Here is a 19,968-nt window from a genome sequence, read left to right as displayed (position 1 = left end):
TCAATCTATCACAGGGATTAGTCAACATGCATTTCATAAAATTATTTAGGTGACCAATAGAGAAGAATGAATATGCACAGTGCTCTCCAAATGTATGGCAATGATAGAATGAATGTGTTATTTTTGCTACAGTATGTACTTAAGGTACTTAGATTTGAGATCAAAAGATGAATGAGGCAAAAGTAACAGACAATTTGCTTTTATTTAGTGGTATTTACATGCGTCTGTTTTACCATTTTATGAAAAACTATTTTTTAGTTGAGTCTCCCTATTTTCATTTGTGCAAAATTAAATTAGTGTATGACTGACAGGTGTCAACTATTGCCCAGATGTTTGCATGGATAGTTCACAAGTAAAAGAGCAGTGAGTGTCTCATCTTGGTTTTAGCGTTGTTTTTAACAGTGGAAATTGCATTTGGAGGCATACATCATGAAGACCAGAGAACTGGATGAAAAACAACAAATCTGTCAGCTGAGAAAACAGAATCATTTATTCAGAAGGATAGTACAAAAAATGGAGCATCGTGTATTTTCGGCAGGACATGAGAGTCAATTAATTCACGCGTGAACACATTATTAACTGCACACCTATACCAGGGTTGGTTTGTACACCCCCAAAATAATTGTGCCAACCAACCACAGTTAGAACTCGGTTTTATGTTATGTCTTAAATAGAATGCATATTTTATTATTTATGTTTTATATTTATAATATTGGATATTCATGTTTTCTGATTCGTATTTTATGCTTTTTTCTATTTGTTGCTTCGTTATGCGCGTTCTCGGTATCATTTGCATGAAAGACCGATGATGAGTGATACAATCGGCCACAGTCCCGTCCATTTATATATTGTCAATGATATTCCTCTTTCACTTTAATGAGAGTGCAAATGTTTTGCCCTCCACATCACTGAACTCTATATACACCAGTGAATATGATCAACATGCGCAGTACAGCCTTACTGCCGGGATTTCCCAATTTTAGATTATCTAAAGGCGTGGTTCCTTTTTTTTTTTGTATTGCGCTAACTAGCTAGCTGGCTAACGTACATTAAATGCAATGAACTGTATTTGTTTCGAAGCCGTTTCGTTTTTTTTAAAACCTTGTTAGCAACAAGTACCAGCAAGTATCGCATAGAACAAAACGTGAATGTCTCTTCGGTTCACGTTAACCACAGACATCATTTTCTGTAAAAACGAAACCCATAGGGAAGAGGGAGAGGGAAGGGGAGGGGGAGGACTTCACAGCAGTAGACTTCCCAGCAATAGACTTCCCAGCAGTATTCCGGAAATAAAACGACGACAGATGCGAAGTACTCGTTCTGTGAAATAGTAAGCTTAGCTCACATCTCTAACTGACTGGAATGTAACACTCCACTACGGTAACATTATTAAAGGGTATTCAACCACTTTAAAGTGGTACCGACTCTTGGCGAGACATTCTTTTAACAGATCTTTGACAGACAGTTATACACTTGCCAATACATACAGCTACATACAAAGACACAACAGTCATTACAGTCCCATCATAGTCTGCCTGTCTGAACTTTTCGTTTTTATCCAACAAGCGAATGTATGAGTGTTTAATATGTGCATGCGAAGCTATAGTTTTCCTGCAGCAAAATTATATTTAGTTCCTACTGCATGATGTATTTAATTCTGAAATGTGTGCATCCCAGGAAACCAACAATGGAGTCACTGATTGCTGCGAACACCAACTTCTCCCTGGACCTGTTTAAGAAGATAAGTGCGATTAAGAAAGCGGACAACATCTTCTACTCACCACTCAGCATCTCCTCTGCTCTGGCCATGGTGTACATGGGCGCCCGGGGCAACACAGCTACACAGATGTCCAAGGTGGGTTCAGCAGGACACAGTGCCACTCTCAGACATCCCAACACCCTACTGCATTAATACAGAGATATATTCTGTGTGAGGGAGTAAGCTTACTGTACTTCAGCAAAGTCAGTGTAACAGATTTTGGAAATTAATCCTTCTCAACAGTATCCCAGAATCTTATTGCATCATGTTATTCTCAAATGTTCCATGTAATGTACTAAACTTCTAATTCTGAGTCTAGCTTTTGGCACATTCAGTAAAAGCAGCGATACAGTACAAAAGAAACTGGGATATCTTTGATTTTACCCCGTTCCTTTGTTTGTGTTTTCCAACTGAGTAAATGTTTTTAAAGTCCACAAGTGCCAATTTACAGGAAAAAGCATGTGTTCTCTATAGATCCGTAAATGCACAGTAGATCATGGGCCACATTTCACGCAAAAGGACTAAGTCTTATTCCAGAGCAGCACTACTCATGTCATTTTTGAATTTTTTATTCACCTTGGATTCTGTCTTCATTTTGTTATCTGAAGTCATTGTCGACCACAGATGCCAGTGAAACTGATTTCACAAAATAGTTAGCCTGAATATCTTGCAAAGGCTTTTATTTTGTATGCTTGAAGTCACTGGACATAAGAGCAGACCCTGTATGGTGGAAGGGTGTAGCTAGTGGGTCACAATTGTCTTGCCCTTTAGTAAGGTGAATAATCTGAAAATGCTGTTAAATAGGCAGCTATCTACTACTGTAGGAAACAGATTGAGGGATTTGTAATGGCAGGTATCAAACTGGAAACTCACAAAATTTTAGCTTGGTATTTTATTTTTGTGTGACATCAGGCTCATACCACGTATTGCACATGTTACATTTTTTATATTTTCATACTGTGGAAAATATGTCGATATTGTGCTCATAATTCACAGCCTTTCCCTCCACTTCCTGAGTGTCTATCCCTCCCGTTTAAAGGGTACATGAAGTTCTAAAAGCCACAGTTTAAATGAACAAAACACATGTGTTAAACATTTAAAGATGTATGTCTTTAAATGTAAATCTCAAGTATAAAATGTATATTCACAAATCTGTTGTCTGATAAACAAGAAACAAAGAAAATATTATTTGTAATAGACTTACAGATAAAAAGACAGATTGACACTTTTGTAAAGGGAAAAAATTATTAAACATCCCTTTCCTTTTCATCATTCCATCTTTCTTGTTCTTCTTTGGGATTATTAGAGTTGAATAAAGATCCAGTTTCATCACAATTGTTCTACTGCTCATGTGAAATTAGGTATTTTTGTTACAATGGAAAGTGGTCATGGTATAATCATGGCACATAATCAGTTGGGGTTTTGTATTTTGATGTGTTAGTAAGATAAAGGCTTTTTTTAATCAGAAGAAACTGAACCAGTTTATGCCTTACTTGCACTTTCTGTAAGGAAAGCATTTTACAGAGTCTCAAAGTCTTCTTCTGTACCTGTCACCAGTCTCTTCACTTTCACAAAGCTGAGAAGGACATTCATGCTAGATTCAGCAAACTGATGTCTGAACTGAACAAAGAGGGTGCCCCGTATGCGCTGAGCCTGGCAAACCGCCTGTATGGGGAGAAGTCTTTCAAGTTTGAGGAGGTAACATTTTTGTTCTTGTGTTTAGTGTTCACATTTGCCAATTCTTATAAATACTTGTAAGTGTAAGTATGCTCAGTGAGCATACGACATTGTACCAATTGATTCCTGCAGGATCAGGTGAACACTGATGTGTGTTTAAATCAAGCAATATTGCTGTAATGTGCCATCCCCTCACTTTCAGTAGCAGTTTCTGTGCTGTAAGATTCCAACCTGTAGTCACTGATGCTCACCAGGCAAATCATAAGTAGAATTTTCGAGACTGGTTCTCTTTCATCTTGTGTTCGAGATCCACCTATGGGGAATGACATTTGGTCATGACTCCTCAGAAGCATCCAAGTGCACCAAGTCCAGCGCGTCCAATGGTACAGGAGGCATCGCCCTTGTTAGAGCCTATAGGACGCTATAGTGCTACTACTCATCAGTTGACATTCGCTTCTTGCGATCATCCAAACTGAGCTCACAGCCTCAATCTTGCATCTCACAACAAGAACCTTATCACTTAACTGTCCGCAGGAGAACATATCCTGTGATCGGCCTCCGCCGGACGTGAAAGGTTTGAGAGTTCGGTCAGTGCTGATGAGCTCGCTAGCTTGCTGCCCTCACAAGCTAGCTCCCTTCTGTATCAGGCAGTCCATGCCTTCGATACACCCCCTTGCTCACGCTAACGCGGAACAGGACTGCTAGCCAACCACGCTAGCCTTCTAGTGCTTAAAGCCAGCCACCCATGATGCCTTTATTCGCTTAGCCAGCCTGCTAGCTCCCCGCTACATGGCTTTTTCTATTCCCGTCTCTCTTGAATTCTCCGAAGAGCTGCACTCGCGAGCCTGCCCGGCCGCTTGCGGTGCTCTCATCGCCGCCAAAGATACCCATCCTCTCTGTGTCATGTGCTTGGGTTTTCAACATGCCTCGACACTCCGGAGAGTTGCAGCCACTGCTTGGCTTTGCCCAGGAGGCTGCGGTGGCGGAGACTGAGAGTCACAGCTACCCACGGCAACAACCTTGGTCAGGAGGACTCCGATAAAGAGGACGACTGCACTACGGCCCCTCCGACCCTGAGCAGGGCTGACCAGTCCGACCCAGACATGTTGGGCCTTCCCCTCTCCCTCTCCGGTATCCCTGTACTGGAGGAAGGGGCGCCTGAGTTGGAGCATGACGACACGCCAATTGCATGTAAAGACTCAGGCGAGGAGGACGCCATTCTTTCCGCCCAGTTAGCACCAGCTATGGGGACGGCTAACGCCCAAGGAGCAGGATGTTTACAGCTTTTCCCAGTCCTTCCCGCCTGTACTAAACACATGGGGCACCATTGGAAGGACACCTATGACTTCAAGCTCGGGCTTTCCGGCCTAGAAGTCTAAGACATGCCATGGGGGAACCTCCAGCTGGCGAACCCTCCATAGCTTGACACCTGAACCCCATGCAGGGAGGGCTTTTGGCGCCACAAAAGCCCACTCTACCAAAGAAGATGGACTGCTTCACAGCCTCCATTCACCAGGCTTCTTACAGGTCCTCAACCCTCGCTATTCGAGCCCTCAATGTCTCCTCTCTACACTCGGTTTTCCAAGCCGAGCTGATAGAGGACATGGGGAAACAGCTCGAGAAGGGGAGCCCTTCCCCCATACTGTGGCAAGAGATTTTCACTGTTAACGACCTGGTTCCTGTACAATGCTCGCCTGTGTGTCCAGGCCTGCGGTCGCTCCATAGCCCTGGCTGTAGCTGGTGAGCGGGCCCTGTGGCTTAATCTCTCTGGTCTGCCCGACAGTGAGAAGAGGCGCATCGCCTCCGGCTGTGAACCGCCATGCCCAACCGGGTCAGGGCAGAGCCAAGCCCCAGGAAAACCCTAGGCCAGCAGTGAAGAAACCATCACCCACCCCCGCTGACCCCAAGCGGAAGTGGCCTGCCTAACCGGCTTCCCCGCTGGGGGGGGGGGGGGCTAAATCCATGTTCTGGGGTGACCAGCCCCGTCGACACATGTTCATCTCCCCTCTCCAAGAAGAGGAGACTTCCAGTTCAGGGGGAGGGCCCCTTTCCCCCCAGGGATTCCCACCCCTATGTTCGCAGTGGTCAGGGCACCAGTTCCCGTGTCCCCCAGCCTCAGTCCTCTCTCTCAACGCCCAGAGAGGGAGACTCTGTTCTAGCCACACAGGTAGTGTTACCCACATTCAGTGTGGAGAACAACACCAGGCCATTTCTAATAAAGGCTTCTGCCCTGAAAGGCCAAAAGAAACTGTGAAAATATTCTCTTTAAAACACACAAGGCCTCCCCTGGTTCCGCCACTAGGTGGAGCACCGACCCCATTATTCGATTTGGCCTCACCCGGCCAAATTTCCCCCGCAGTCCTCCACACCGACAGGAGCACTCACAAGCCGCATTGCAGCTTGGCAGGCTGCGTCAACCCCAGAATGGGTCCTGAGCACAATAGCCAAAGGCTACAGACTCCAGTTCAGATTGAAATCACCAAGTTTCAATGGAGTCATTTACTCTCGAACCAAAGAGAGTATGGCCCATGTTTTACAGGAGGAAATCTCTTCTTCTCTCTTACACAAAGGAGTGATCCCCAACATGGCTTTTATTCTTGCTACTTCCTGGTTCCCAAGATTATCCCTCTTCTTTATGCACAGCCATGCGCACTGCCGTTGCTCATGGACCTCCTGTCTCAGGCGAACGGGGAAATACACCACCCCCGCCCGGGGCGAATAGCTATTTGGGCTTAGCCTGTGAGAGGCATAACCTTATTGCGCTTGGGATTTATCACTGGTGTGGGAGGCTCTGTCTCTACAGCCATTTGAGCCTATAAATGAGAGAGTTAAAATTGTTGTCTCTCAAGACAGCATTGCTACTCGCTCTAGCTTCAGCTAAGCAAGTCAATGACCTCCATGCACTCTCCATGCAATCTGGCACAGTGTCAGTTGTTTAGTTTTTTTTTTTCATATTCTTCAGTGAATGGAGGAAAGCAAAGTGCATTTGGTGAAACAAGAATTCCTGCTATTGTAATGCAGCACTAGGCCTGACTAAGAGTGTGCTGGTAGCACTCCATATGGATAGATTTATGGAACAAAAATTAATGGCTGTAGCTATTTTGCACTCAGCGTGGTATGCACCTGTACAATTAGATCAATCTGTTTTTGACCAAACCAAATGTTACGCATAAAGACTAAAACATTGTTATTGAACCAAAGTTCCGAACAGGGCTCCATTACAAGTTATAGAACTGAAATTTACACAATCTGAAAGGAAACCTTCCATCTGTTTCAGGTGAGTCCATTTAATTGTTTTGACTTTCTACCATTCTGTCCAAATGCAAATCCAAGCCATCAGGACTTTGGATTGTCATTAACATTACAACATATTCACTATTTTCTTCCTTTCATGGAAACTACATCCATCATTTTTTTTAATGATATAGGCCAATGTATCTGAACCTTAGCCAATATAACATGCTCAAAGGTGCAAAAAGTCACAAACTGTTAATCTGCCAAGCTATTTCTTTCTCTATCCAGCTTGAGTTTGTAGTCGTTGTTTCCGGAAGTGAACCATTCTTTTCATAGCTTAATGAAGTTCTGTGCATTTTGTCTTTTTTCCACATTAGTGAATGGTTATTTTCTATTTTTGTGGTGGTCCCTCATGAACCAGTCACTGTTAGTAAGACTAACAATTCCATAAGAGCAGTCATCACTCGTAGAAATTGACTCATTCACTACAAAGACTAGGGTGTTAAGTCAATTTAAGATTTCAGTGTGCACACATTTTACTTACATACATTTTATTACTGGTGCTTTATTGCTAAATTACGACTGTCTTTTACATAAATGGTCTTGAATGTCATCCGTAAATCTGTGTAGAGCCATCCACTAGTATGTATTCATTTAAAAGGCAATAATTAGTCTGCTTCCTTCGTACCCCAACTGTCTGCTCTACAGGAATTCCTAAAGGTATCACCTTCATTCTAGTGAAGTGGTACTTTTTATAATTACTGGACTCTGGACTACACTGTACAGTTGGAACAATCTACAAAGAGACCTTAAACGAGACACGATGATTATAAGCACAGAATTCATGACACAGTGACTGATGTGTACTTCTGCTGTTAAGCCCTGCTGTTAATGTCCCTGTTTACAATATGTAAATAATAATATGTTATTGCCATTTTTATTGCTTTTGATTGTCATCCTGGTAAAATAAAACAAATAAAAATGGGTACATTTTCCTGCCGAACATTCTTAATCAGATTATATTTAACCTCTTGGTTAAAGCATTTATCATTTTTAGGTGAAAGCCAGAGTAGAACACAGAACAGATGATCATTTACTGTCTTCGTGAAATCTGTAGAAATACATTATGGATACAAAGAAGTTCTATCAGGCGGAGCTGGAGACCGTTGACTTCAAATCAAATGCAAAGGATGCCATTGTGAAGATTAACAGCTGGGTGGAGGAGCAAACTCAAGGTAACTGCAGTTACACACCCATGTGCAGGTGCAGGAGACTTTCATTTGAAATTTCTGTCCTACAGATTTCACTGAAATGATCAAGATGAGGAAGGCTGTTGGCTGTTACCAGTTCACATTGTTTTACCTCATGTTTTGTGTGTTCATGAATGTTTACAGAACAACCAGTCATTGTATGAACCAAGAACCAGACTAAAATATCTTCAAACATGCTTAACATGTAGGTAATGTGTATTCTATAGACATTGACATGAAAGTACATTTTTTGGATGCATAGATAGATCACTTCATGTGCATTTTACTGAAATCTGTATACAGTGGGGGCTTATTGAGCGATTTATACATTTTTCTGCTTTTCCAGATATGAAGTGCTCTTTCACACTTAGTATACAGAATACTTGGCTTTCTTTGTTGTTTAAAGTTTTTCTATTCAGAATTTTGCATTGTAGGTGATGCAGGCTCCATTTGCATTTTTCACACCCCTGACAGTGAACCACACCTGCGTTTTTCAAAGCATAGTGCATTATATCTGCAGCTGTATATATCTTACTCAATATACTTGTGTGACACAGTCACATCTGTACATCTCCACTGGATTATGCTTTCTTGTAGAGAAAATCAAGAACTTGGTGTCAGAAGGGAGCATTGATAATATGACCATACTGCTGTTGGTGAATGCTATCTATTTCAAGGGCGACTGGCACGAAAAATTCAATGGGATGGACACAAAGGAAGTGCAATTCAAACTGAATAAGGTAACTGCTCTTGCTTACTCAGTTTCCAGGTTACTGTTTGACTGCAAAACAATTTAGAATTGTCGCCTACAGTGGCACAGAGAAGGTTTTATTATTTTACTGCCAGTTGTCAAGACCAAAGTAATTACTAATTCATTCAGCTCTCATGCAGATTTCCTTTTCTCTCATGAAAAAATGTATGTACGCCCTCAGATTTACACTGTACATGCACTCCGAAATATACTGTACTCTCACACAAACTTGCTGTTCTCTCGCTTGAAGAGTATGTGTGTGCATTCAGATTTTTGCGTGAGAGAAAAGGAAATCTGTGTGAGACCTGAGTGAATAATGTTCTCACATTTAATTACTCTGCTCTTGACAATTGGCTATAAAATAACACCATTTTGTATCCTCTATGATGTTCAGTCACAGGTGTTGCTTTGTTACTGTAATTTCTTGATCAGTTTCCATGGTAGTGTTAATGAAGATTAGACTCCAGACTGAGCATGATTGCTGTTCTCCTCTACATGTGTGTGTAGTGTTGCAGCACCAGCCAAGTGTTTACCTCCATGAGAGTTGAATGTAAAACATTCAGCTTTATTTTCTTATTTCCTTATTCCTTTTACAATGGTATACAAACGTTTTGGCGCCACTGGTCAAATTGCATGTTTTTTATTTTCTACATTAAAGGAAATGAATACAACCCCTGCAGGGTACATACTTAAGCATGACATATTTCTGCAATATTATTTTACAGTGCATATACAATATATCACTGCTTTGATATTGTGCAATGATTGAAAAGTCCATCTGAAAGCTCATGGATCATCTTGAATTTTTCAGAAAGAAAGTAAGCCAGTGCAGATGATGCACCAGAAGGCCACATTTGGTTATGCGTTCATTCCAGAGGTCAATTGTCAGATTCTGGAGATGCCTTACCTTGGTAAAGAGCTGAGCATGCTCATTATTCTGCCCAAAGAGATTGAAGATGACTCCACAGGGCTTGTGAGGGTAAGACTGAATTTGGTTTACAATAACTTAATAGCCTCTGTAATAATGCCTACGAGGCAGTTGAGTCATTACCCAGTTTTTTCGAACTTGGCAGAGTATAAGAACCTGTGGTATTATATGATAGAATTTTCGAGCCTTTGAGAATCCCTCACTCACAATTGGACCAATTGCTCCTTTTCTTCTACAGTTGGAAACGGAGCTCACGTGCGAGAAGCTCATTCAGTGGACGCAGTCTGACAAGATGGAGAATCGTAAGGTAAATGTGGCTCTGCCCAAGTTCAAGATGGAAGAGACTTATGACCTGAACAATATTTTGATCAGTATGGGCATGGAGGATGCCTTCGATTTGTCAAAAAGTGACTTCTCTGGCATGTCTCCCAACAATAAACTGGTGGTGTCCAAAGTGGTGCACAAGTCCTTTTTGGAGGTGAATGAGCAGGGCACAGAGGCCGCTGCTGCCACTTTCATATCCGTGCAGTTACAGTGTGGAATGTTGATACCACCAGTTAGCTTCATCGCAGACCATCCCTTCCTGTTCTTCATCAGACACAACCCCACTCAGAGCATCCTCTTCTATGGCCGTTTCTGCTCCCCATGAAGTCTGAAGCTCAACAGATTCCAGTTATGAACTGAAGTCTAAAGAAATAAAGTCTGTACGTTAAATGGCTCTGTAATGCTGTTTGCCTTAAAAGAATGTAATCAACTAAAGCATGTTTCTTGCAGTACATTGTATTCATTTACAGTATTTTTATGCCATCCTCTTTAAAGTTTACTGCTGGCTTAATTACTAAGAGTATTTCATACCTAATCATTGTCTATCACTCACAAGCCACTAAATGGCATGGAATGACCAATATCACGTTTTCCGATTGCAAAAATAAAAGTGTGCAAATCTTTACTGTGAAGGGTGCTTTAACTTAGCTGCTCAACCATTGCATCAGAGGAGTCCTTTTCATGCACACCTGGAAGAAGCAATAGTGAAGGATTAATATGTACAGTGCCGTCTAAAAGTATGCTGATGGTAGAACTATTTATTTATTTATTTATTGCTGTATACTTAAGGCATTAATTTGAACTAAAAAAATATGAGACAGAAAAAGACAATCTTTTATTTCATGGTATTTACATATGTATAAGTTATACCATTTTATGCAAACAGCTGTTTTTGTGTTGAGTGGCTTCCTATTCGTCTGTGCAAAATTAAGTTTACAGATGACTGGTGAGGATTGTCCATGCATAAAAGCAGAGAGTGGCTAATCTTGGTTTTACCTTTGGAGAGTCATACACCATCATAATAACCAGAGAATGAACTATGGCCAAAAACTACTGATCTGTAAACTGGGAGAACAGATAAATTCAATTTGGAGGATAGCACAGACACTGGGTATGTCAAGTATAGCGGTTTTGAAAGAGTTGCGAAAAAGAAAGAAACCACTGCCGGACACCGTACAGATGGTCCAAGGAAGCCTACTGTATCTGATTACAGATGAACCCAAAGAGCTGTGAAGAAAACCTCAAGGGCACCTGCCTATGTATCTCAAACAGTACTGTGTAAAAATGATTGCACAAGTGCTGCCTATCCCTGAACACACCCATTTCATAACTTGAATTCTGCATTTAGCCATTCCATAAAGCGATGTCATGTTGGACGACTGCCCTCAAAACCCTGTTGCAGCATGCAAATTAACAGCCAGTTGACTTTGGCTTTTAACCAAACAATATTTTGGTTCAACCTCACAGACTTACAAAGGTGTATAACATAGGAGAAATGACTGGATATTAGACTTTCAGCCACTGCTGTAGATGAGAAATTGAAGTAAAAAAAAAACTTACTGTAACATTAATATGAATATGAAAATTATGTAAACATTAAAATTCATGCTATTGGTGACTCCTCATTCCCTTTGGGATTTCAAAAAAGAACACAGGCCTTGTCAGTCGAGCAAGTCAGCATGTCAGTATGACAGTTTCCTTCAACGGCTGTGAATTATGCGAAAAATATCAACACCTTTTTCCCAAAAAAAAAATAATCTGGCAAGCTGCTATGACATATCACATTCCTGTACAGCCCCCCCCACCCCACTACCCATATTTAAAACGTACATTCTTTGACAAAGCTTTTGTAATTCAGGTTTAATATATTTATATAAAATCTAATCATTATTTTATTGTGTTCTGCAACATCCAGTTATACAGGAACAAAATTCCATTGTGGAGAAACTTGCTAACCCGGCAGCAAAATAGAACATATTGTTCCATGACCATCGCTAAACTAAAGGTATACTGCTCCACCCTGTATGATTCATCTGCTAATATACTATGTGCTGAAGATCAGTCTAAGTTTATTTAGGAGTAAACTGTCAGAGGCACCGACTGGCTCGTTGTTCAAGAAAACAGTAAGTGGTAACTATTACCATAGCATAAGCTACCCCCAACTCTGAATGGTTTTTATTCCTATCCAGCAAGAAAATATTAGTGTTTCATGTGTGCAAGTACAGCTATAGATTTACCTCTCTTTGCATGCTATTCTACCGCAAAAAATGACTAATTTTGTTCCTATTGCATGATGCATTTCATTGTAAAAATACTTGCCTCCCAGGAAACCAACAATGGAGTCACTGATTGCTGCAAACACCAACTTCTCCCTGGACCTGTTTAAGAAGATAAGTCCGATTAAGAAAGCGGACAACATCTTCTACTCGCCACTCAGCATCTCCTCTGCTCTGGCCATGGTATACATGGGCGCCCGGGGCAACACAGCTACACAGATGTCCAAGGTGAGTTCACCCGGACACAGTGCCACTCTCAGACGTCCCAACACACTACTGCATTACACATTCTGTGTAAGGGGGAATGCTTACAGTACATTAGCAACCTCAGTATAAGTTATGTTGGAAGGCATTATCCATTGAGATGACTTACCGAATGAGTTATTCTTATGGGCATCTTATGCAAAATAGCTGCTTTGCCACATGGTTTTTTCCCCCCACATTAAAATACTCTTATTTTTTATTTTTCATAGACTTAAAGGGGAATTCCACCAGACACTTTTACCTGTAGAAGAGTAGCTGTCCTCATGCTTAAAAGGTGCTCTCAGCTAGCTCTATAACTGTAGTGAGTGCAGAGAGGTAGCCCCAAACTACTGAGCATGCTCCAGGTACCTGCTTTACTAAAGACTACAACAGCCGGTTACTTACAGTCCATGGACGGGTGTCACAGGTTGCCACTCTCACTGAATACAAACGAAGGGGCTGGGCATTATCACTTGGCTGGACATAGAGTGACGGTGTTGCCAGGCCTTTTGTTTTGCATGCTTGAAGGCTGGATATTAGCGCATGCACTGTGTTGTGGAAGAATAATGTAGCTAGCTATGATTTCAGAGTCTGTGAGTGAGTCATTACCATCTTACACAGCTTACCCCTTAGCAGGGTGAATAATCGTAAGCACTCTGTCTGAGAGTAGGCAGAACCTGAGAGTGAGTCATTATCATTTTGACCTTTAGCAGGGTGAATAATTTTAAGGAACAGTGGGGATTTGAGGAGAGAGCTACACAGTTATAGCTGCATTATGACACTATCTTATGTTAAAGTTTAAAGGATGTGAACACTGTATTCATGTGCTAACTTTCTTGATTGAATTTTTTGTATATTTGAAATCCCAAAGCTAATAAAGTCACCAATGGCATGCTATTGCTAATGTACACATACGTTTCATATTAATGATACAATAAAATTTTGTTCAATTTCTCATTTAGAAGAGTGGCTGAAAGTCTTATATCCAGTTATTTGTATTGTATTTAAATATCTTTGTAAAAATAAGTGGTTGAACCAGAATATTATCTGGTTAGAAGTCAAAGTCAACTGGATGTTACACTGCATGCTGCAACAGGATCATAAGTGTACAAGCACTTACAACAAGCAGTGGCTGAGTGCCCGTGTGGAATTCAGGTTATGACATGGGTGTGTACAGGGCAGGGCACCTCTTGTCTTTTGTGATGTCATTTCTGCACAGTTCTGTTTGAGATACATGTGTGGGTGGCTCCCATACTTGGGGCTTGCAAAGAGACTGCTACTAAATGTCCAATAATCATACTCTGTCTCTCAAATGTTCTCTATTGCAAAGTTTGTTGTTGTTTTTTTTTTGTTTTGTTTTGTTTTAAGTATATGCTCAATCCACATTATTCTCACAAGTTCGTAAGGATATGTTGACAAAACTTGGTATAATGCATACAGGATTATTCACACAATGTAATTTGTATTTACAGAAAAAAAGATGTCTCTACTTGTAACTGTCATCACAGTGTTGAAAATGTTGTTGATGCTGCAGGTGCTTGGCTTTACGAAAGAAAAGACACCTGATCTTAACCCTGGACTGCTACAGGAAGTACAAAAACCCCAGCTTCCAACGGAGGTGTGTAAGGTGATAAAAAAGTTGCTGGTGCTGGAGTTACTAACTGCATGGATGGAATCCCTATAAGTTGTGTTAACAGTGGGTTTTGTATTAACAATTGGGTGACTGGTGAGCTATTTCTGAGGTACACTATATGACCAAACATATCTGGATACCCCTTGGTCTGGGGCTGTTTTTCATTATTGGGCTAGTCCCCTTAGTTCCAGTGAAGGCGAATCTTAATGCAATGACATTCTAAATGATTCTGTGCTTCCAACTTTCTGGGAACTTTGTGTGTGTTTGGGGTTGACAATGCTAACGGGCACACATTGAGGTCCACATATGGTTTTGTCAAGTTCAATATGGAAGAACTTTAATGGCCTGCACAGAGCCCTGACCTCAACTCATTCCAACACCTTTGGGATCAATTGGAAAGCCAACTGCAAGCCAGGAGTAATCGCCCAATCAGTGCCCGACCTCACTAATGCTTTTCTGGCTGACTGGAAGAAAATTCCTGCAGCAATGCTCCAACATCTAGTATAAAACCTTCCCAGAGGAGTGGAGGTTGTTACAGCTGCAAAGGGTGGACCATCTCTATATTAATACCCATCATTTTGGAACAAATGTCAGATGTCCACATACTTTTGACCATGTAGTGTACTTCTGTTAAAATGGAACGTGTTAATGGACTAACCAAATTGATTATTTGAGTTGGATTTATACATTTACATGTGTTAGGAAGATAAAGTGTTTTTTTTTTTTCAGAAGACATTGAAGCAGTTTTATACCTTGCTTGTACTTTCTGTAAGGAAACCATTTTACAGAGTCTCAAAGTCTTTTTCTGTACCTGTCTCCAGTCTCTCCACTCTCACAAAGCTGACGATGACATTCATGCTCTATTCGGCAAACTGATGTCTGAACTAAACAAAGAGGGTGCCCCGTATGCACTGAGCCTGGCAAACCGCTTATATGGGGAGCAGTCCTACAAGTTTGTGGAGGTAACATTCTTTGTTTATAGGTGTAGTAAGTTTGGAGAAACTAGCAAGAGAGAGCTAGATTTTGAAGAAAGAAAAAAAAACATTCCACCCTCTCCTATCAGCTCTCCTTCCAAAGCCCCTCCCTCCAGACACATGCACATGCTGTGTACTGGAGAGAGAGCCATGTGCAGTTCTGTCATACAACAATCAGTTGGATGTCACTGTGGGCAATTTCATATAAATCAATGTTTATGTCATCTTATTTTTGCAGAACAATATCTTGGCTTTCATAATCTGTATAATGCCAAATTCATAAAATATAAAATATAGTTTTAAATGTAAGATGGCTCGCTAGCACCAGAGTTTTGTGTCATTTTGAGGCTAGCCAGCTTGTCACTAGTCACAAGTCACATCACATCACATTACATCAGCTGCTTTTGCAGCTACAAGTTAATTTATTGGGTTTCATCTGATTTTACTAATAAAAATTTTTTTTTTTTTTCATTATCTGAATATCTTACTGTCAGATTCGGAGTAAAAACAATTGTTTTAAAGTTTTTAAACATAAGATGACAAGGCAGTACTGGAGTTTCCTGTTGTTTTGAGGTCTAGCTTTAGCACTGTCTTTGCTCCCTCTTCTGTGCTCGTATCTGATCGCTGCCCACCCTACCTGCTCTGGCAGTGCTGTGAACACACAGCAACATGTTTGACAGGTAGGCATAGCAGAGAGCTGCCTTGATTGGTTGTTAAGATTCAGGTGTGATGAACCACTTACTGATAGTAAGGCTAATTCACAAACACAACAAAATCACTCATAGGAATTGGCACTTACAACACAAAATCTAGGATGTTAAGCCAATGTAAGACTTCAGTGTGCAAATGACTTTGTGCATTGTGTCAAACTCATAAGTTGACCTGTGAGAACACTGAAGTGTAGCTCAACTCATAATATGCATGCTAAGCATTGCTGTACTGTGCAGCTCTGTGTTTTTCACAAAGTTAGGCTTTTTTGTTTTCGGAGATAATGAGTCACCCTGTAGTTACTTTTCCCTTTTTAGACTATGGAAGTGCATTTACATTCTTACCTTAGGTGCAGGTTTGCATATTGCACTAAATTTTAGTACTGGTGCGAAATCGCTAAACCAGCACTATCTTTTATATGAATGGTCTGGACTAACATCCTTAAATCTACCTGGAACCATCCACTGGTATATACTAATTTTTAAGGCAATAATTAAACTGCTTTCTTCTTACCTCAGCTGTCTGCTCTACAGGAATTCCTATATGTATAGTACCGCAAATGGTATTGGTGCTTTTTAAAGCTCTTTAAATGCACTGCACTTTAAAATAGCAGAAATCTACAAAAAGACCTTAAATTTGGCGTGCTGATTATGAGCACATAATTCATGAAACAGTGACTGAAGACTTCTGCTGTTAATCCCTGCTGTTAATTCTCATGTTTACACAACTGTATAATAATATGTTATTGCCATTTTGCTTGTTTTCCTGGTAAAATGAAACAAATACAAATTAATTCATTTTCCTCCAAAAATTCCTTATGAGATTATATTTAACCTACAGAAAGCATTGGTAATTTTTGGCTGGACCGCAACAGCAGAGCCAGCCCTATACATGTGAATGTCTGTGACTGAGTCACTGAGTAATGAAGTTACACTGCGCATGTCTGTGACTGAGTGACTGAGTGATGAAGTTACACCGCGCATGTCTGTGACTGAGTGATGAAGTTACACCATTGGTCAGCCGGTTCGGTCCAGCCATATACTAGGTTTTGACCTGGTCTTGTTAGGTGAAAGCCAGGCAAGAACATAGGATACCGTTAAACATTTGCTGTCATTGTGAATCTGTAGAAATACATTATGGACACAAAGAAGTCCTATCAGGCTGAGCTGGAGACCACCGACTTCATATCAAAAGCAGAGGATGCCAGGGTGAAGATTAACAGCTGGGTGGAGAAGCAGACTAAAGGTAACTGCAGTTACAGAAATCTTTTTCATTTGAAATTTGCTGATATTCTGTCCACGTATTTAATGAATGTGAAGGCTTTACAGCAACAATCAGGCCTTGTTTAAATCATGAACCAGATTAAAATGTCTTTAGACATGCTTAACATGTAGATAATATAGTGCAATATTATAGATATTGTATTGAATTTATTTTTATTTTAAATGCATAGGTACTGTCACACCATGTGTATTTCACTGAACTGATCGTGTAGTGTAGGAGCTTCAGTAATCAAGAGATTTCTTTGGCTTTTCCAGTTATGAAGTAACATCTCTTTCACCTTCATGATACAGGATATTTGGCATCTGAAAGCTTTCTTTATTGTTGAAAGATTTATGATCTGCATTTTACATTGTAGGTATTGAAGGTTCCGTTTGTGCACTTTTCACACCCCTGATGATGAACCACACCTGCATTATTCAAAGCGTAATGCACTATATCTGTAGCAATTTATCTTACTAAATATACTTGTGTGACACAGTCACAACTGTACATCTCCCCTGGATTATTCTTTCTTGTAGAGAAAATCAAGAACTTGCTGTCAGAAGGGACTGTTGACAATATGACCAGACTAGTGTTGGTGAATGCTATCTATTTCAAGGGTAATTGGGACAAGAAATTCAAAGAGGCAGACACAAAGGAAGTGCAATTCAAACTGAATAAGGTAACTGCTCTTCCTTACTCAGTTTACATATTACTGTGGCCTACACTGACATAGAGAAGGGTTTTGTTTATCCCCTCTGATGTTCAGTCACAGGTGTTACTTGGCTACTGTAATTTCTTGACATCAGTTTCCAAGATAATGTTAAAGAAGAACTGACTCCAGACAAAGCATGATCGTGCCTGCGTGTTGCAGTGTCAGCCAGTGATCCAGCCTTACCATAAAGTGAAATGTTTCACTTCATGAATGTTTAATGATTAATTCAGCTTTATTTTCTTGTGTTTTATTTTAGAACTTTATGTTTTACAGTGGTATGCAAAAGGTTGGGTACCTCTGGCCAAATTGCATGTTTTGTTGATTTTCTAAGTGAAAAACAACCTCTTCAGGGCACACACTTAACCATGACATATGTCTGGAATGTCACATCACCTACATATCACTGCTTTGATTTCAAAAAGTATATCTGAAAGCTCTGTGCCATTTTGAATTTTTCAGAAAGAAAGTAAGCCAGTGCAGATGATGCACCAGAAGGCCACATTTGGTTATGCGTTCATTCCAGAGGTTAACTGTCAGATTCTGGAGATGCCCTATGTTGGTAAAGAGCTAAGCATGCTCATTATTCTGCCCCAAGAGATTGAAGATGACTCCACAGGGCTTGTGAGGGTAAGACTGAATTTGGTGTACAATAACTTATTAACCTCTATAATAATGCCTACAAGGCAGTCAAGTCATTACCCAGTGGTTTCGAACTTGGCAGAGTATGAGAACATGTGGTATTATATGATAGTTTTCTAGCCTTTGACAATCCTTCACTCACAATTGGACCAATTGCTCATTTCCTTCTGCAGTTGGAAACGGAGCTCACGTACGCGAAGCTCATTCAGTGGACGCAGTCTGACAAGATGGCGAATCGTAAGGTAAATGTGGCTCTGCCCAAGTTCAAGATGGAAGAGACTTATGACCTGAAAAAAATTCTGGTCAGTATGGGCATGGAGGATGCCTTTGATTTGTCCAAAAGTGACTTCTCTGGCATGTCTCCCAACAATGAACTGGTGGTGTCCAAAGTGGTGCACAAGTCCTTTGTGGAGGTGAATGAGGAGGGCACAGAGGCTGCTGCTGCCACTGCTGCTGTCATGGCGGTCCGATCTGTCAATCGACCAGTTCATCGTTTCATGTTCATCGCAGACCATCCCTTCCTGTTCTTCATCAGACACAACCCCACTCAGAGCATCCTCTTCCATGGCCGTTTCTGCTCCCCTTGCTCGACAGATTCCAGTTTCAAACCGGAGTCTAAAGAAAAAAAGTCTGTACTGCAATGCCATTTGTTTTAAAAAATGTAATCAACTAAATCATGCTTCTTTACAATATACAGTTTCTATTCCATGGTATCCCTTTTTAAGTTTAATGCATTTAATTAATTTAATTAATTATATTTTACTTACTGAGAAACTGAAAAAAAACAAGCAATAGCCAATATCACATTTCACATTTGTGAAAATAAAAGTATGCTAAACTACTGTTTAGGTTGCCTTATTAACTTGAGCTGCTCAGTCATTGCACCAGAGGAGTATTTGTCATGCAAAGCCAGTTGAGGCAGAATGCTGGTGCCCAGGCAATCAGAGGTGACACTTAAGCAATAATGATTAAGCTGCAATCTCTGCAGCCAGTTTGGGGGAGAGTAGAAAAGCATGCACTCTCCTCTGACGTGTATTTGCCAGCTGACGTGTATTTGATGTCAAAATGACCATTGAACATTTACCTAAATTCAATGGTGAAGGATTAATATATGCAGTGCACTCCAAATGTGTGGTAATAGTAGAGTGAAAGTAGTTATTTTTGCGATGTCCTTAAGGTACTCGTATTTGTGATCAAAAGATGAATATGAGACAAAAATACAGACAATCAGCTTTAATGTCATGGTATTTACATGCATATATGTTTTACCATTTTACAGAAACTGCTGTTTTTTTCTTGAGTCCCCCATTTTCATCTGTGCAAAATTAAGTTAACAGAGGACTGACAGGTGTTAACTGTTGCTAAAGTGTTTCCTTTTGCATGGATTGTTCACATATAAAAGAGCAGGGCACTGTCTAGCCTTCGCTTTATTCTTGGTTTTTATCTGTGGAGATTTAATTGGGAGTCAGTTTGCTTGAAAACGAAAGAAACCACTGGCGGGCTCAGAAAAAATAATCATACAGATTGTCCAAGGAAGACAACTGCATTTGATGACCGACAAATCCTTTGAGCTGTGAAGAAAAACTCAATAGTG

The 19,968-nt window shown here is 40.6% G+C and overlaps 2 protein-coding genes across 5 annotated transcripts; both read left to right on the top strand.

Moving 5' to 3' along the window:
• Positions 1 to 1,034: 1,034 nt before the first annotated feature.
• LOC118226317 (leukocyte elastase inhibitor-like) lies at positions 1,035 to 10,548 on the top strand. 3 transcript variants are annotated; one of them, XM_035415858.1, is made up of 7 exons: positions 1,035 to 1,380; positions 1,678 to 1,855; positions 3,317 to 3,457; positions 7,788 to 7,905; positions 8,518 to 8,660; positions 9,483 to 9,650; positions 9,838 to 10,548. In XM_035415858.1, the coding sequence occupies exons 2-7, from the start codon at positions 1,688 to 1,690 to the stop codon at positions 10,246 to 10,248; spliced, it is 1,149 nt and encodes a 382-aa protein (XP_035271749.1). In that variant the 5' UTR covers positions 1,035 to 1,380; positions 1,678 to 1,687; the 3' UTR covers positions 10,249 to 10,548. The 3 variants fall into 3 exon arrangements, with proteins under 3 accessions (XP_035271749.1, XP_035271748.1, XP_035271746.1); XM_035415857.1 differs by having other exon boundaries at positions 1,035 to 1,396; XM_035415855.1 differs by having other exon boundaries at positions 1,037 to 1,330.
• Positions 10,549 to 11,993: 1,445 nt separating this feature from the next.
• LOC118225065 (leukocyte elastase inhibitor-like) lies at positions 11,994 to 19,626 on the top strand. Of its 2 annotated transcripts, XM_035413079.1 has the most exons (8): positions 11,994 to 12,046; positions 12,250 to 12,427; positions 13,977 to 14,060; positions 14,897 to 15,037; positions 16,885 to 17,002; positions 17,560 to 17,702; positions 18,195 to 18,362; positions 18,548 to 19,626. In XM_035413079.1, the coding sequence occupies exons 2-8, from the start codon at positions 12,260 to 12,262 to the stop codon at positions 19,028 to 19,030; spliced, it is 1,305 nt and encodes a 434-aa protein (XP_035268970.1). In that variant the 5' UTR covers positions 11,994 to 12,046; positions 12,250 to 12,259; the 3' UTR covers positions 19,031 to 19,626. The 2 variants fall into 2 exon arrangements, with proteins under 2 accessions (XP_035268970.1, XP_035268971.1); XM_035413080.1 differs by lacking the exon at positions 14,897 to 15,037 and having other exon boundaries at positions 12,011 to 12,046; positions 18,548 to 19,624.
• The last annotated feature ends 342 nt before the right edge of the window (positions 19,627 to 19,968 follow it).

This window comes from Anguilla anguilla, chromosome 4 (assembly GCF_013347855.1).
Source record: "Anguilla anguilla isolate fAngAng1 chromosome 4, fAngAng1.pri, whole genome shotgun sequence".
Lineage (NCBI taxonomy): Eukaryota > Metazoa > Chordata > Actinopteri > Anguilliformes > Anguillidae > Anguilla > Anguilla anguilla.
This window is presented reverse-complemented; position numbering and strand designations above follow the sequence as displayed.

Excerpts from the sequence above, each read along its gene's own strand:
- LOC118226317 (XM_035415858.1), top strand. The coding sequence starts at position 1,688 with ATGGAGTCACTGATTGCTGCGAACACCAACTTCTCCCTGGACCTGTTT. Across the intron at positions 1,856-3,316 it reads CAGCTACACAGATGTCCAAG|TCTCTTCACTTTCACAAAGC; the intron begins GTGGGTTCAGCA and ends ACCTGTCACCAG. Across the intron at positions 7,906-8,517 it reads GGTGGAGGAGCAAACTCAAG|AGAAAATCAAGAACTTGGTG; the intron begins GTAACTGCAGTT and ends GCTTTCTTGTAG.
- LOC118225065 (XM_035413079.1), top strand. The coding sequence starts at position 12,260 with ATGGAGTCACTGATTGCTGCAAACACCAACTTCTCCCTGGACCTGTTT. Across the intron at positions 12,428-13,976 it reads CAGCTACACAGATGTCCAAG|GTGCTTGGCTTTACGAAAGA; the intron begins GTGAGTTCACCC and ends TTGATGCTGCAG. Across the intron at positions 18,363-18,547 it reads ACTCCACAGGGCTTGTGAGG|TTGGAAACGGAGCTCACGTA; the intron begins GTAAGACTGAAT and ends TTCCTTCTGCAG.